The sequence below is a fragment of the Aspergillus luchuensis genome, chromosome 3, assembly GCF_016861625.1.
Source record: "Aspergillus luchuensis IFO 4308 DNA, chromosome 3, nearly complete sequence".
In the NCBI taxonomy this organism is placed as follows: domain Eukaryota; kingdom Fungi; phylum Ascomycota; class Eurotiomycetes; order Eurotiales; family Aspergillaceae; genus Aspergillus; species Aspergillus luchuensis.
Window position 1 is genome coordinate 1,901,170 of NC_054851.1, and position 16,947 is coordinate 1,918,116.

Genomic DNA, 16,947 nt, shown 5'->3' on the forward strand with positions numbered 1-16,947 from the left:
GGACCATCCAGGTACGGTCAGGCCGGAGGCGGGCAGCCAATGGTGGCGTTTCTTACGCGATATTAGATAGCTGGGGCTTTTAATGGCATATTCTTGACCAATGAGCACTTCAGGTGGGTTGTCCATCTAGACTCTCAATCCGGCTTTGGATCGCCTGCTCGTCGTATTGGCCTTCTTCGCCCTCGTATTCCTTCAAGACTACGGTCCGCATGAGCCGTCGCGGCGCCCGGCGACCTGTAAATAGCTCGAACTGGGCGAAACCTTGCTCCGGGAGGACATCTAGTCCGTCCAGAGCGACCCAGCCACGGTGCGAAAGTGCTCGGATTTGTTTCATCAGTGGGGTATTGAGCGTTTTATACGCCAGCTACATATTGGTTAGTAACGTTCATAAAGAAGGGCGTAAACACAGTGGTATTTGAACTGACCTCCACGACCACGCCTCCCGTTGGGCTTTCGAGCCACTGCACTGGCATCTCAAAGTTTGGGGCCGGCTGCCCCCCGATGCTGTGGGTTGGGATACATGAGCAGATGACGGTCGGCTGCTTGTAGTTGGCAGGCCAGCTGTCCTGTAGAGTTCGCAGCACGTGCACCTGAGGCCGTGCCGCTGACCCGGCCTGGCCTGGCGAAGGGAGGTTCTGGCGATTATAGTGGTAGGCGAGCTTTTCGGCATTCGCTATGGTCCGGTTGTAGACGAAGATATTCTGCACTCCCAGGTGTATCATGGAGTAAATGGCTGCGCGGGCCATGCCACCCGCGCCAATAACTAGCCCAGTAGATGACGGGCGGATGGCATTTGCGGGTGACAAGCCTCTCCGGAAACAATTTCCAATTCCGATCCAGTCGGTATTGTCTCCATGCAAGGCCTTGATCGGTCCTGCACGACTCTTCTCCATGTACAGGGAGGAGTTATCGGCGTCGAGGGCCTTGTCTCCCAGCCTCCGAATAGGGATTAGCGTGTTCACGGCGCCAATGGCTCGAGCATGTGGAGACATGGAATGCAGCAGCGGAATGGCTTCTGTTTTGAACGGCAGGCTGACACTGGTGCCACCAAAATGCGGGTTCTCCACCAACTCATTGAGGCCTCGCAGAGACGACGACTGGTGAAGTTTGTAGTGATGCGGCATTCCGCATCGCTTATAGGCGGCGTTATGCATGGCAGGAGACAGACTGTAGGTGATGTTGGCACCGAAAACAAAGAAGTTTAAGGGGTCCAAAGTGAATGAGGCGTACAGCGCCTCCTGTGCCTCACGGAGGGTGATACACGGCAAGCCTTTCGATTGTGTCTCGGCGACCATTGATGGGTGAGTGACAGGGGTCAATGTCGGGTTGAAGCAGCATGACAACCGGCCCAATGGGCCTGTATTGTACGCAATGACAGGGAGTTGCGGGGCAGGAAGGGACTTGATGTAGTCGCGAAAACGTTGCACGGCAAAATTGTCGTCAATTGTCACCGCCGGCTGTGTCAGCCGGACCATGTCGCACCCTAACCTTTTGGCTCGCTCGTAGAGATCCATATACTGTGCGTCATCCCAGCCCCGCGCCGGTGGCTGCACGGCAGCAAAGTGCCCGATCACTTTGCTCGACCCTTTACAGGCTATGACCTGTGAAAGTACCTTGTCGTCGTAGGACATGTCTACTGTCACAAACTCCGGGGCTAATCGTAGACCGTGCTGAACTAATTTGAGGTACTCTGCATCCGACCGCCGCGAGGGATCCTTGTGTTCTGCGCTCAAGCCATAACGACATACATTACTCTCCACGTTGTATATTAATGGAACGACCGTGTTCCGTCGGACATTGGCTACCGCCCGACTAATAGTATCGGCAAAACTTGAGTCCAGACCGAGATGGGAGGAAGGTGGTTCGGCGACATCCAGCTTCAGCTCGAACGCATCGGAGGTCGACTCTAGCTCCTCGATGTCCAGATCACGTTCTAACATGGATGAGATAGGGACGGTCACGGCATAGGTGTAGGTGCGTGATTCGACTGGTTGCATCGATAGAGGGAACGATGAGTTATGACGGCTGAGGTCCGTGGTGTCGCCCGTTGCGAACGCAATGAAACAAAGAAAATCACGCTGTAGTTGTTTGAGGGTCAGGAAAGGAGTGATTGCTTGTACTCGCTGATCAAGCTCAGATTCCAATGGCGAGTCCTGGTGGCCGTCTTTTGGAAGTGGGTGGTCCGCGATGCCTTTCTCAGAGACATTGAAGAACTCGAGGTTGGAACATGCGCGATAGATGGGCCCCGAGAGTTCCAGAAAACGACGAACTTTGTCTGTGTTCCACGCTTTCAGATAAGACTGGATGCTCTCGGGGTCTCGGAGGACGTAGATAACTGGATGGGTCTTCGCGTACTCTCTCAACAACGTCTGCCCGCTGCGCTCCATGGACCCAGGCCCGCATGCGATGACGCAGCCCTCTTGATTTTCGGAGAGCATGGACTCCATCACCCTGGCTTCCTGCTGACGATACTCGACCAGATCAAACTCCTTCTTGTAAGAAGCGCGTGTACGGCCGGTCACCTGCTGAAAATACCGGTCTGCATCGATCAGTCGCCTACCCGAGGTGGCCGCCAGAATGACCGCTAGACTGGACTTTCCCGTGCCGCGGATTCCGGTCAACACAATGGACGCATTGGGAGCGAATTTCCTCTGAGCCTGGAAAGGCCCGTCAAAGGAGACTGGCGACTGACGATTGGAATTCAGCTCGCGCAAGGAAGCATTCAACCATGGCGACGCCTCTGAGTGTTCCGTCTGAGGAGCGGAATTGACACGGGGATGTGGAGGAGCATCGTTGCCGGGGGTAGGGTCTACTGCATGGGGTGTATTGGAGGTGAAAGGGAGATGCGACAAGCGCCTGCTGTTCTGTTGCTCGACCGGACCTTCCAGCTCGTCTAGCTTGCGTTTGGGTGGATTCACGAGGATGGACATGTCGTGCACAGGAATTTTTGTTCAGGCTATACACGAGAAATCACAATACTGAGAAGAGGGCGATTATTAGACCCACGCATGGCGTAGGACGCGAGAGCCGAGAATTAGTTCCTGCAGGACCGACCGGGCGCATTCAAAGGTAAGCATTGGTTTGTAAAGGTCACGATGAGCCTGCGGAGGAGCAATCCAACTACTTGTGTGAGCGACGTGATAAGAAGAGGGCGGGAAATGCTCAAAACCCAAGAGTGTGGGGAGACATGAGCTAAGGAGGTAGTGTAGTGTAGGGGGGGTGGGAAGGGAAGGGACAAGGAGGGACGAACCTGGAGTGGCTGCAGCACCAGGAAGGGACTGGGCGTGTTTGACGAGAAGGTGGAGATGGAGAATAACTACTGTTAGTAGAATAGTCAAGAGTGAGTAGTGAGGAGGAAGACGGAAGTGCGATCGAACCGCGGGGAAGAAACGACTGCCGAGCGAGTGGATACACTTTTGGCTCTCCAAATTCCAAAAGTGGTTGCGGACAAAGGCTCTGCCGTCGCTGGGCCGTATTTTTCGTATGCCTTTCGTACCTCATGTTACCGCCACGTCCGGATGACCCGGAATGACTCCGGCGGCCGAACAACCAAGTTGTTAAGGAAAGTTTAGTAGTAGTACTTTGCAGTAGACTTGACTTAGTTCAACTGAGTTTAGTTGACTGGGATGTGCCTTGTTCCTTGTCCTGCATTGATACCCCGCGGGGAGAGCAGCTCGATCCCCAGGCAGCAATTGATCTAATACTCTTAGTTACATACTGAAATGCACACGCACTTTGGGTGCGGCTGGAATAAGCCATGCGACACAAGACTGGGTTAACCAGTAATAGTAGTGGTAGACGGGGGAAAGGTAAAGGGTCTGAAAATGCTGGAATCTGAATGGCTCTCCACACCTTCTCTTCCCCAAGTTCTACTAACACTTGGCTCCCTCTCACCCCCAGGCTCTTCGGACAACTTCCTAATTCCCGAACCTGGACCAAAATCTCCCACATTATGATTCCACCATCCACAATCCACAATCCACAATCCACACACACATAAGAAGGATTCACAATTTGATTACATTTGATTTCGTATTACCAAATGGATCCCCCCCATCCCCGGCGCTTTACTCCATCTTGTCCACCGGGGACACTTAGCGTTTCCAATCCGTGGGTTCTGATGGGCCTCTTTGACCTCTTTTTGCCTTTCACACTTTCCACCACCAGTAGCACTTAGCTTTACACCGTAGTTTCCCCAATCGCGATGCAGCAAAAGTGGCCTATGGGGGCGGGCGCTGACGCTCTCCCACCCGCGGGTAAGAAGTTAGGGCCGGCCTTTTCCCCAACTTTCCTCCAGCCGTCATGTCCGGCCAACTTTTCCTTTCTCCGCTCTTAGATCTCTCCCTCTCGCTCTCTATTCTTTTCCCATATTCCATTCTTCCCCCCCATCGGTCCGTCCTTTTGTCTTACTTTGACCTTACTACCTTCCCCTTCTCTATTAGCTGCCTTTTCATCATCCCTGTTCTATCTGACCGACACTACTTTAGTTTCCTCCCCCTTCCCTGTTTGTGTTTCGCAGTCGCCCGCTCACTGGCCCTCGCCTAATTGTTCCTGCGGTGGGGCGGCCTTCAAGGGCCAATTTATGAGGTACTACCTGCCGCCGGCAAAGGATTCATCTCTTCGGCCACCCTCTATGGAAGATGAACATGCGTCCGGAATTACCATCTAGTGGACCGTTGGATAGACGATCATGAACAACGACACGCGCCAAGCCTCCGGGCCTGGTAGCAAGTCAAAGCGGCGATTGACTGACGTCGAGGAAAATAGCAAGCAGAGTCCTGCTGCAGATGATTTCGCCTCTAACCCCAAACGCCAACGTGTCTCCCGGGCTTGCGACAGCTGTCGCTCCAAAAAGGACAAATGCGATGGCGTGCAGCCCGTGTGCTCGACTTGCGCCTCGCTCTCGCGGCCCTGCACCTACAAGGCCAATCCTAAAAAACGAGGCCTTCCGACCGGCTATATTCGCACCCTCGAGTTACTATGGGGACTGGTCTTCAATAAGATTCAAGGCAGTGAGGAGGTGGTGCGCGCCTTGTTGAAGGCGGCCAATATTCCCAGCCATCTGGCGACGATGGGCAAGGAGGCAGAGGGATCCGATACCTTATTGTCGTCGTGGAAGAACAGCATCGTCCTGAGAGAGATCGAGCGACTGTTGACGTTTTTGGAACAACCTGAAGAGGACCAAGCAGGTCGTTTACCGGGCGAGAGTGATTCCCCGCAAGATGCTGAAGGAAGCAGCGTCTTGTCAGCGGAAGCGCTGGAGTGGAATCTTCCAGACGTGTTAGGCGAAGGGCGAGAAGGGTCGTTGGCGGTGGTGTCTCCTATCAAGACCCCGTCCGCGGTATCGACAGCTAAGGCATCCGGAGTACGGATTACGCGGGACTCTGCGACTCAAACGGCTACAACCAACGATTTAGGGGAGGATGTATCGAGCCTGTCGCTGGGTAGGTTGGCGCAGCGCCCGCCCGACCAGGCCTCGCTTCCCATTCCTATCCCCCAACTCCCCTCGAACGCCTGGCCCTTGTTAGACATCTACTTCTCCTACACACAATGCTGGTTTCCTATCCTTGAAAAACACGATATTTTACGAACAGCGTTCCGTCATAATGAAGACGACGCTCAAATCTCCGCCACCTCTCCAGGTTCTGGCGATTACGCCGCGCTGTGGGCGGTCCTAACGCTGGCCTCCATCCAGGAGGCCTCGATTTCCACCACGCGTCAACTGAACGATTTTGCTGGTGATCGTCCTGATCCAGCGCAGCTGTACGCCACGGCTAGACGCCTCATACCCGAGGAAAACGGGAACCACGAGCTCGGTCACGTGCAGGCATTGCTGATTCTGTCACTGGTAAAGCTAGGCCAGCAGGACTGGTCAGCAGCATGGCTACTAGTCGGACAGGCTGTTCGCATTGCTCAGAGCCTTGGGTTGAATCAATCCACGGGGCAGTCGAAGAGCGCGGAGGAAGGTAAAAGTGCACCACGGTCTAAGCACGTTTTCCTGGGATGTTTCATCTTGGAGACATTGGTTGCGATGCAGACGGGGCAGGTGCCATCGCTGCGCAAGGCAGAGCTCATCAAGATTGGTCCGATTAACGAAGACGGGTTGGAGGAGTGGCACCCGTGGGAGGACCAGACGGGACTGCGCCCAGTCGAGCCGTCGCGCGCTTCATTCCACCGCGGACCTCTCCACGCCTTGAGCACATTTAACCGACTCACTTCGCTGATGTGTATTCTGAACGACTTGTGCTGTTTGAAACAGACGACAACCGGCCCCATCGCACACTTGGAGGCGCTGGAGCGACAACTCCAACTCTGGGTGTCGGCACTCCCAAAGAGCTATCGCGTTGATCTGCAGACGACACCGATCAAGGTGGCTTCCCCACACATATTTGGGCTGGAGATGATGTACGAGAGCGTCGCTACGAACCTGAGCCTGCAATTTGCGTTGCAGCGGAGCGACCGCAACATGTCCGAGATGCCGCTGAAGAAGCGTGCCACGGAGAGCTCAAAACGGTTGCTCCAGTTACTTCAGACATACATGGAGAACTACAGTCTTTCTGCCACTTGTCCTACGTTTGGTCTGGTTCTCACAAGTGGTCTGTCACCGGCCGGAGAACGAGCGGCACCGCTGCCCTTTGAACTGGACCCCGGCCTCAAAAGTAAACTTCAATCTTTTGCTGCACATTTGGCGACCGTCTGGCATATCAAGGACAGGCCTGACACGACCTTACCGGAGAAGACTCCGGACCTGCCCGCATCGATAACACCTGCACCCGCCCGACCGAGAAGCCTATCCAACCGGGATACGGGTCCGCTTCACGCTTTCGCTCAGGCTCCGCTGGGCGCGGGCGAGCCGGCACGACGAGTGAGCATGCTGGAGGACAACCGGACCAACATAGCCACACCAGATGCCTTCTTTTCGAACGGGTGGATGCGAACACCCACGGTCGATGACAATGTGGCACTATCTATTCCCACTCCTGCCCCGTCACTGAATATCAACCAAAGCGGCGAGACCGCCCACCCTTCCTCTCAACTCAAAGAATCTGTTCCTCCTAACCATTTGTCTCACCATCCTCGCTCCTCCATCTCCTCTACGAAACCAATCAACGGTACAGGCACACCACTGATGCCGGACCTGACCTCGCCTTTCCACACCACTGCACCACAGTACCCACCTCCATACGGTGATACCAGTCTCAATTTGGGATCATTTGTCGACATTGACGGATACGGGCCGCCGCGACGACCGCGGATTGCACCGGACTTGGACGCGTTGTTTGACGAACTGGCGTCGCTGGATGGGACTGAAAAGTGAGTTTATCACAATTTGCAAATCAATCTTTACTAACAGCTGCAGGACGGACAATCAGCCTGAGTTTATGCAGAACCTCGGGTTTGTGCCCGAGGCGGGGGTGCCGGAGCTGTACTCGTACTCGAGCCAAGTGGAGCCGTTCCTTCTGGCGCAGACGCAACAGCAGGTACCATGCGAGGTGGGCGGGGTCCGACGGGGGTCGCAAGCAGAGGGAAAGAGATGAGCAGTTAGACAATCGACTGCTGCTTTTCACCTCTAACCCACCGGCCTAGTTTCGGTTGACTGCAGTAAGGTATGTACTGAGTGCTATCCATCAAATCCTTGATATTAACTTCCGACGGCAGACAGGCTGCAACCGCCGATCCATATTCCGCTCTACATCTCTCTTCGAACAGCACTGAAAGAGAGAATATGGTCATTGTAGATATGATATACGGCCCAGTATCACTTCACCTGAGGAAGTGACCCATCCAAAGGAATGGAAGAAGAAAAGAGGATGCTGGCTTCTTAGCAAAGCCACGATGAGTGACGACGACCTGAACTGTACATATATGCATATTGCACCGATAGTATACCCATATCATACCATACATAACAAGCTTTTCCTCCACCACACCCTCATTTCTCATAAAAAGTAGAAGATAAAAAGATAGAATCTCTATAAAATCACAACTTTCCCCCCTCCTTCTTCAACGGCGCCCAATTCCTCGCCACATACTCAACCGCAACCCTATACCCTTGCACGCCCAATCCCACAATAATTCCACTGGCCTTATCACTGAAAAAGCTCTTGTGTCTCCACTCCTCCCGCGCATGCACATTACTCACGTGCAGCTCGATGAACGGAATGGATACACCCAGCAACGCATCCCGGATCGCGACGGAGGTGTGTGTGTATGCGCCGGGGTTGATGATGATCGCGTCGACGGAGCCCCGCGCGGCGTGGATGCGGTCGATGATGGCGCCCTCATGGTTGGACTGGAATGAGGCGAATGTGCAGGAGAGAGAGGTGGCTAGGTCGGCGCATGAGGACTCGATTTGGGAGAGGGTGGTGCTGCCGTAGATGTGGGGTTCGCGGGTGCCCAGGAGGTTGAGGTTGGGGCCGTTGATGAGGAGGATGGATTTGGGGGTGGGAGTTTGCAGTTCCATTTTTGAAGATGTAGTAGTATGTATGTATGGGAGAGGTTTGTAGTGACGGGTGATGGTAGTGAGGGTTGGTAGATGGAGGAAGGAAGTATGAATAGAGGATGTGGTGGTAGTATGGGTAATGAATGTGTAGGTTTAAGTATTCTACTTCATATGTTATATCTATGGAGATTATCGGGGATGACTTTTACCTAGACTGCCTCTTACTGAGTAATGCGATCCAGTCCCCTGGACTAGGTAGGTCAGTAGGGTTAGCAGGTTATTGTTCACAGGTCTTGGGGTAGGCTAAGGACTTGGCCGGGGCTGAGCGCTTTCCCGGGTTAGGTGCTGGGGACTGGTGCCGAGGTGCCGAGCGGGGTATTGGAGTGTATTTGATGAAATGTGGGAGGTGGAGGTATAAGTATAAGAACTGTAGGCGAGATTACACACAGTGATGGTTAACGAGTCATGAATGACTGATTAGTCCTTCGGTGTAGTTCTTGTTGTTGGTCTAGTGGATATGATATCTAGCTGCATTGCAGTGGTTAGTATTGGTATCATTACATGTCACACTAGTACCTAGTACTACTTCAGTTAGGGTTTGTGTGGCAATACCGTCCTTCTTATTCGCTCTCTGGTTGAGTCCACGTGAGCGCACACGCGTTGAGAACTTTCCGTCTTTCCCACTAAACATCGGTGTCTGGCCAGTGCATCCCCGTGGGGAATTAGGTATTGTCATTGGCTCATCTCTGCGATCTTCGCTTCTCATCCCGTGACAGTTCCTCCGATTGCGGAGGGAGCCAGTTAACAACAGTATAGACTCACTTAGTAGACAACAATTGGCTCGCTACCTACACCCTCACATTTGCCCCCCACAACCCGCCATGGCTCTCGTCTCCCTTCCCCTATCTGGCTCCCAAGCTTGTGTATCCTCCCCCGTGGCGGAAAATTTGCAGTGTAGGCCAGTGCGCAACACGAGGCCTGACCGTGGCTCGTCCACTCTCCCCGTGAAGTCTATCCATGTCCAATCCTATCCCATCCCATTCTATCTTCCCTGCTCTCTAGAATCCTTCTGGTTGAATCCTGGTTTGCAAAGAAGAGATTGTTTTGCCGCCCTTTGTTTTACCCAACAATCGCTTGGGCGTAGTCTGATATCTGGGGTAATCCTTTGCCTCTTCCCCCAGTCTTTCTCCGCACCCCAGATTTCGATTGTCCGGGGAAGGGCTATATAACCCTGCCCTGGTGACTCCCATCCTCTAAGTCTCTATCAGACTGTTGCATACACAATCTACCTCGGTCATCATTGTAACTTCACTGCTACCCATCCATCATCTTCTCGTCCACACAGACAGACATCATGTCTATTCTGTCAATGGTCGAGGACCGGCCTACGCCTAAGGAGGTCTACAACTGGCGTATCTACCTCCTGGCGGCCGTTGCCTCCTTCACCTCATGTATGATCGGCTACGATAGTGCTTTCATCGGCACTACCATCTCACTCGACTCCTTCAAGAATGAGTTCCACTGGGACTCCATGACCACTGCGAAACAAAACCTTGTCAGTGCCAACATCGTCTCCTGCTACCAGGCAGGCGCCTTCTTCGGCGCCTTCTTTGCCTATCCCATCGGCCACTTCTGGGGCCGTAGGTGGGGTCTCATGCTGTCAGCTCTGATCTTCACTCTGGGGGCGGGCCTGATGCTGGGTGCCGACGGCGACCGCGGTCTGGGGTTGATCTACGGCGGTCGTGTGCTGGCTGGCTTGGGCGTTGGTGCTGGCTCCAACTTCACGCCCATCTACATCTCAGAACTGGCCCCGCCTGCCATTCGAGGCCGGCTGGTCGGTGTTTACGAGCTAGGATGGCAGATCGGCGGTCTCGTGGGTTTCTGGATCAACGTAAGTGTCCCCTACAGCATGTTTACAATCTACGATCATCGCTGACTCAAGAAGTACGGAGTGGAGCAAACAATGGCTCCCAGCCACAAGCAGTGGCTGATCCCCTTTGCCATCCAGCTGATTCCAGCGGGCCTGCTGATTATCGGCCTTTTCTTCGTCAAAGAGTCTCCTCGCTGGCTGTTCCTGCGTGGCCGCCGCGAGGAGGCCATCAAGAACCTCTGTTGGATCCGCCAGATCCCCGCTGACCATATCTATATGATCGAGGAGATCGGGGCCATCGACCAGACCTTGGAGCAGCAGCGCTCCACGATCGGGCTTGGCTTCTGGAGGCCTCTCAAGGAAGCCTGGACGAACAAGCGTATCCTGTACCGGCTGTTCCTCGGTAGTATGCTCTTCTTCTGGCAAAACGGATCCGGCATCAACGCCATCAACTACTACAGCCCGACCGTGTTCAAGAGCATCGGGCTGAAAGGCAACAGCTCCAGCCTTCTGACCACGGGAATCTTCGGCGTTGTCAAGACTGTGGTGACAATCATCTGGCTGCTGTACCTCATCGACCACGTCGGCCGCCGGCTGCTGCTGCTGATCGGTGCCGCCGGCGGATCCATCTGCATGTGGATTGTGGGTGCATACATCAAAGTCGTGGACCCGACCCACAACAAGAGCGACCACCTCAACGGGGGCGGTGTCGCAGCCATCTTCTTCTTCTACCTGTGGACGGCGTTCTACACGCCATCCTGGAACGGCACACCATGGGTCATCAACTCGGAGATGTTCGATCCCAACATCCGGTCCCTGGCCCAGGCGTGCGCTGCCGGGTCCAACTGGCTATGGAATTTCCTCATCTCGCGCTTCACGCCGCAGATGTTCGCCAAGATGGACTACGGCGTGTACTTCTTCTTCGCCAGTCTGATGCTCTTGTCGATCCCCTTCGTATTCTTCCTCGTCCCGGAGACCAAGGGTATCCCGCTGGAGAACATGGACCCGCTCTTCCAGACTCAGCCCGTGTGGCGTGCCCACGCAAAGGTGTTGGCGCAGATCCATGAAGACGAGGAGCGGTTCCGTCGTGATCTCGAGGAGTCGGGCTACACCAAGGGGGGTGTTGAGCAGGTGGAGGATACCAGCCGGAAGGAATGAGCGAATGCAGTATTCCTGGATTGCTAGTTAGATGATAGCGACCGTTAGGTCGACATGGATTTACTTACCTATACTCTGAACCTTGTATACCAATATGCCAATACCAATTGATATTCATTCAAAGTTAAACAAGAACAAACTCTCTCGGCATCAGCCACACCCAAGACTCAACCAACTCAAACCCATATAAAAGGCACAAGTGTGAAGAAGTAAGTAGGGATGGATAAAGGTTAAATAAAACCATCCCTCTCCTCATTTGCCGCTCCGGGGTCATCCGCGGGTTAAAAGAAACGGGGAAGGCACACACACTCGAACAACATCGGCCCACACCCGTCCCACAGACCACAGAGTCTTTGCCGGGGATACATTACCCCCGGATAAACGCAACGCGGGTAAAGCGCTTTGCCGCGGGCGGGCGGGCGGACAATTTCCCCAATTTTCCTTTCTTCCCCCCTCTCTTGCATTGGGGAACACCAATCAACCCTAAGTTAGATGGGTTAAAGTATGTTGCCTGTTCCTGGTTCTGTTTGAGAGGGAAGAAAGTACGCTTTTTGTTTTTCGACAGATCACAAATTATTGTTTTCAATTCTGGATTGCATTTCCTTTTTGCTTCTTCTGCTTTCTTTTGCGGTTGCACAGCATCTAGATAGGATCACCCGATAAGGTTTGTGCAATCCACTAGTTGACGCGGCTTAATCACATTGATTGATTGATGAACTAGTTGTACTTTTTTCCATTCCTTATCTTGCAAGGACTGGGTCGTTCTCTATAAGAGCATCATTATCACCCCTCCCATAACACACAACACAACCCTTTCAAAAGATATCAAAGAAAGAAAAATAAAACAACAAAATGCCCAACCGTCTCGGCATAGCCTCCATGTCCCTGGGCCGCCCAGGCATCCACTCCCTCCCCTGGAAGCTCCACGAAGCCGCCCGCCACGGCTACAGCGGGATCGAGCTCTTCTTCGACGACCTTGACCACTACGCAAACACCCACTTCAACGGCAGCCACATTGCTGCCGCCCACGCCGTGCACGCTCTCTGCACGACCCTCAACCTCACCATCATCTGCCTGCAGCCCTTCTCCTTCTTCGAGGGTCTCGTCGACCGCAAGCAAACTGAGTACCTGTTGACCGTGAAGCTGCCCACATGGTTCCAACTCGCCCGCATCCTCGACACCGACATGATCCAGGTGCCCTCGAACTTTGCGCCCGCCCAGCAAACCACGGGTGACCGGGACGTGATCGTTGGCGACCTCCAGCGTCTCGCAGATATTGGTTTGGCACAGTCCCCGCCGTTCCGCTTCGTATACGAGGCACTGGCCTGGGGCACGCGGGTTAACCTGTGGGACGAGGCGTACGAGATCGTTGAGGCTGTGGACCGTCCTAACTTCGGTATCTGTCTTGATACATTTAACCTTGCGGGGCGGGTATATGCGCACCCCGGCCGGAAGGACGGCAAGACAGTCAACGCGGAAGCAGATCTAGCTGCGTCGCTGAAGAAGTTGCGCGAGACGGTGGATGTCAAGAAGGTGTTTTACGTGCAGGTAGTTGATGGAGAGAGGCTGGATAGGCCGTTGGATGAGACGCATCCGTTCCATGTGGAGGGGCAGCCGGTGCGGATGAACTGGAGTCGCAATGCGAGGTTGTTTGCGTTTGAGGAGGATCGCGGTGGGTATTTGCCGATTGAGGAGACCGCCAGAGCATTCTTTGATACTGGGTTTGAAGGGTGGGTGTCGTTGGAGTTGTTTAGTCGGACGTTGGCGGAGAAGGGGACGGGGGTTGTGACGGAGCATGCGAGACGTGGGTTGGAGTCGTGGAAGGAGTTGTGCAGGAGGTTGGAGTTTAAGGGAGCAGAGCCGGGATTGGATTTTGTTCCTGGGGAGGTGAAGGTGCAGTCTGTTGCTGTGGGGAGTGCGAAGGCGAAGGTCGAGGAGGAGATGGGGGCTGTGCAGCATCGGTTGTAGATGCTACATTACTGTGTAAATGTGCTCATGGTTTGTATATATGATGTTACTATTTCGGGCTGGTTTGGCATGTTTTGTTATAGATACAAGGGATAGATTATATGATTGATTTACATATTATATTCAAGGTGCTATTGTGGTGTGTGCTGTTAGTTGAATTAGTTACTGGCAACTGCAGCTACACTTTTAGAACAACCTGCACAACTCAGCAATCGGTAATTACCAATCTAAATACCTAAAGTTAAGATCTCCCATGTGAAGGGCAGTCACACTGATGACACTTTCTCAGGGGCACGATCAAGATCGAGAGCGGCATTCCTGAAAGGCGTTCCAAGATATCGCTCATGAATCTTCCAGCCGTTGGATGTCATTCGAAGCCGATCGATGATGGTCCCAATCCACCATATGGCTGGCAATCCATTCTCTCTAACCACATCCTTTCGAGTGAATCCAGCCGTGTCATCACCAGGCCAACCATAACGGATGAGCATTTCCTGATACCGCACAATCACGCCCCCATCTTCATCACGATCAACGATGTGGTTTGTGGCACTGCGGGAGATCCCCGGAATAAGATATCCGTAGATTTTCTCGAAGAATTCCTCCATCTGCTTGTGCTCACTGATGGTACCATGGCTATGGTAAACAGTAGCATTTGGGAGGAAGGTGTCAATCATTTTAGCATGGTCGAACTCTTCGAATACAAAGTTGTGACGGTTGACGAAGTCGATGGCGCTTGAGCGTTCTTCAGAAGTCACGTCGTTTAGAGTAGAGCTGTTGACAGGAGGGTACCGCCCATTGACTATCATTGGAAACATTTTGGATAAATTGAACTGAAAATCATGCAATTGCAAATCTTTTACAATTAAATACCAGATGGATTTGGTTGTCGCTTTATATCCAAGAGATATGTCATAACGTCTATGTAGTAGTCTTTCGGACGTGTCGCCATGCCACATAGTTAATCAGAGAAGATGATTATTAAACATAACTATAACCAACTTAAATGATGATCATTAATCATTATTCGCAGAAACCGAGGATCACTAATCACTCCGACAATGGCTGGGCAGGTTGCAGTTTCTTTGCCCGTAAGGAGAATTCAGAAATTGGAAATTTGTAGTAAAACCTTGAGGTATCTAGTACTAGTATGGCCTGGCTGGGGGAGTGGTTGTCGCGAGGGTCCTAAGGCATTAACTTTATGCCTGAGGCATGAATTAAGACGAATGGCATCAGTCCTATCACAGACCACCGGATTAGTCTGTCTGGATTGCTACGGATCATATTTAGCAATCATGTAGCAAATGTAAGAGATAAAACCTTCCCTCCCGGATCTACATACTTGCTGCCTTAATATGCACTGTCCTTCATCCACTCACGTTCCACTTCCTTTCCTATTACGGGGAGTGTGGTATATTAGGTAGCTACAGGCGTCAAAGTAAGGTCGACATGTCTCTAATGATAACCAGCTATAGCTCCACTCGCCTATAACAAATTGGTCTATTTGCTGAAGGAAGAAGGCCGAACAACTCAAAAGCTTGAACTCCGGAAGCACAAACTGGACATATGCTTCAAGCACAAGTACATGTTCAAACGATGACTAGTTAACGTCAATTGTATTAGTACAACTCGCCAGCAACGCACAACTAAGCACTGTCACTCAAACTCCTCTCCACATCCCATTACCAACACCTGGCTTGTGGAAGACTTGCGCTTCCTCTGCCCGATCTGCTTGAGCAGGTCGGGATCGGCACGGCACCGGGGACGGGAAGGAAGCCAAGAAGAGACAAGCAATTTCCAAGCGCTGGGCAAGGCTTACACCCAGGGAAGCATGGAGCATGAGCTCCTGGAGGATCTCTTATAATCTTACTCATTTGCCAATTCCTGGTAACAATGAGGATTTCGCAGCATGTCATGGCGAGTTGGCACATCGGCCCGACCCGACCCCGCGCCGGATAGGGCTACGGAGATTAGCCACGGATCTTACCTCCTCGACCGAAGGAGACTCGGTCCTCATTTTCGGTCTCCGGTCTCTTTGTTCATCATTTTCAGCCTTGTCAGAGTCTCCGTCGGTAGTCCTGCTAGAAAAAGATGGTATATAAGCCCCTCCCACAAGCACAAGCGCTACACCCAAAGCCAAGTCCAAGAGGGCCCAAACAAGGTGAAACAGGATCATAAGACATTTAAATCAATCTACCTACCAAACTTAGCCTCCCTTCCCAAGCCATGTCCTTTTTCCCAACCACCCTCCCCGCCCTCCCCCTCCGCGAGGCAATCGTGGACCCGGTCTACCGCGCCGTCCTCTCCTTCGACGGCAATGACCTTCCGCTCTTCGAGTCCGCCTTCTTCGAGGACGCCGCTTTTGACTTCAACGGCAGCGTGATGGAGGGCCGCGCGGCCATCAAGTCTGGCAGCTGGGATAACGTCTCTAAGCTGGACACCACCCACTTTCTTAGCAACGTGCGCATCAACCTTCCCTCTGAGGACAGCACGACCGCGACAGTGACCGCTTCCGCATTGGCCCAGCACTTTCGCACAGGCCAGGGAAACCAGCCCGACACTACCCGGCTGACGAGCGGGGCGCTTTACTCGATCGATGTAGCCAAGGACCCCGCAGATGTGAATGGGCTGTGGAAGATCAAGCTCTGGAGGATGAAACTGGTGTGGACGGAGGGGGATTGGGGGGTGATGACGGGGAACTAGACCGGCGATTTTTGTTTTCGTCGGAGAAAGGATGTGACTGGATAGCTGTTAGATCATGAATGACAGGGGCATAATCCGCATATGTGGCCCTAGGTATATACATAGGTATCCTTTGAAAATCTTTTTGCATCCAGTTAACCACAGGATGCTCTTGTTCATAAAAAGCATCTAGTTCTATCTTGCATGTTTATGATACCACTAGCCTATCCCTTCGTCTACTCTTGGCTTTTGAGTACCTTGCTAGTTTAGATTAGAGACTCATAAGTTGGCACGTTGACAGTGTAGTTGACAAAATTTGATGAAACATTCAACTGCACCGGGCAGTTGATACATACTCTTATGACTTCTCTATGATACCAGATGGTTGCTATATGCATCATTTGAAAGATTACATATCTCAATATTTCAGTTCATGACTGTTGTACCTGGGCTGGTCTGTACATTATGCTAGTGCTGAGAGATAGAGATGCCCATAGAATTGTAGTTCATAAGTATAACTGATTCGACATATGCCTTTGTAAAAGACATTTCTAAGAGGCATCTATACAGCCTATACTTTGAGTCCTACTCGGTCTTTCAAAGCCTCTTCAGTCAGAGCGTCACCTCCAAATAAAATAGACGAGTTTCAAGGCCTCTGATGCAGTGATACACGGTATCATCTAAGAATATAGGAGGTTGGACAAGTATAGATCTTTGTTGTTATAGTATTGTTGATATTAATAAAGGATTTCGGTAAGTAGTTCGATTAACACTGAATATACTTGAGAGTATGTCTATGTTTAGTTTAGGGTCATACGAGAGTTGA

General features: G+C 52.4%; 7 protein-coding genes across 7 annotated transcripts; 4 read left to right on the forward strand and 3 right to left on the reverse strand.

The window, feature by feature from the left end:
- Window positions 1-109: 109 nt before the first annotated feature.
- Window positions 110-2,930, reverse strand: AKAW2_30648A (putative quinate pathway repressor protein QutR; the record flags this gene model as incomplete). Its single annotated transcript, XM_041687185.1, has 2 exons — window positions 110-364; window positions 426-2,930. The coding sequence occupies 2 exons, from the start codon at window positions 2,928-2,930 to the stop codon at window positions 110-112; spliced, it is 2,760 nt and encodes a 919-aa protein (XP_041541095.1).
- Window positions 2,931-4,690: 1,760 nt separating this feature from the next.
- Window positions 4,691-7,538, forward strand: AKAW2_30649S (putative C6 transcription factor QutA; the record flags this gene model as incomplete). Its single annotated transcript, XM_041687186.1, has 2 exons — window positions 4,691-7,314; window positions 7,361-7,538. 2 exons carry the CDS (start codon window positions 4,691-4,693, stop codon window positions 7,536-7,538), a joined length of 2,802 nt encoding a protein of 933 aa, XP_041541096.1.
- A 443-nt stretch (window positions 7,539-7,981) lies between these two features.
- AKAW2_30650A (type II 3-dehydroquinate dehydratase) lies at window positions 7,982-8,464 on the reverse strand (the record flags this gene model as incomplete). The annotated part of the gene is made up of 1 exon (XM_041687187.1): window positions 7,982-8,464. The coding sequence occupies one exon, from the start codon at window positions 8,462-8,464 to the stop codon at window positions 7,982-7,984; it is 483 nt and encodes a 160-aa protein (XP_041541097.1).
- Window positions 8,465-9,797: 1,333 nt separating this feature from the next.
- AKAW2_30651S (sugar porter family MFS transporter) lies at window positions 9,798-11,471 on the forward strand (the record flags this gene model as incomplete). Its single annotated transcript, XM_041687188.1, has 2 exons — window positions 9,798-10,334; window positions 10,389-11,471. 2 exons carry the CDS (start codon window positions 9,798-9,800, stop codon window positions 11,469-11,471), a joined length of 1,620 nt encoding a protein of 539 aa, XP_041541098.1.
- Window positions 11,472-12,323: 852 nt separating this feature from the next.
- On the forward strand, window positions 12,324-13,439 carry AKAW2_30652S (sugar phosphate isomerase/epimerase family protein; the record flags this gene model as incomplete). The annotated part of the gene is made up of 1 exon (XM_041687189.1): window positions 12,324-13,439. The coding sequence occupies one exon, from the start codon at window positions 12,324-12,326 to the stop codon at window positions 13,437-13,439; it is 1,116 nt and encodes a 371-aa protein (XP_041541099.1).
- A 266-nt stretch (window positions 13,440-13,705) lies between these two features.
- On the reverse strand, window positions 13,706-14,257 carry AKAW2_30653A (uncharacterized protein; the record flags this gene model as incomplete). The annotated part of the gene is made up of 1 exon (XM_041687191.1): window positions 13,706-14,257. One exon carries the CDS (start codon window positions 14,255-14,257, stop codon window positions 13,706-13,708), a length of 552 nt encoding a protein of 183 aa, XP_041541100.1.
- Window positions 14,258-15,665: 1,408 nt separating this feature from the next.
- Window positions 15,666-16,142, forward strand: AKAW2_30654S (nuclear transport factor 2 family protein; the record flags this gene model as incomplete). The annotated part of the gene is made up of 1 exon (XM_041687192.1): window positions 15,666-16,142. The coding sequence occupies one exon, from the start codon at window positions 15,666-15,668 to the stop codon at window positions 16,140-16,142; it is 477 nt and encodes a 158-aa protein (XP_041541101.1).
- Between the last annotated feature and the right edge of the window lie 805 nt (window positions 16,143-16,947).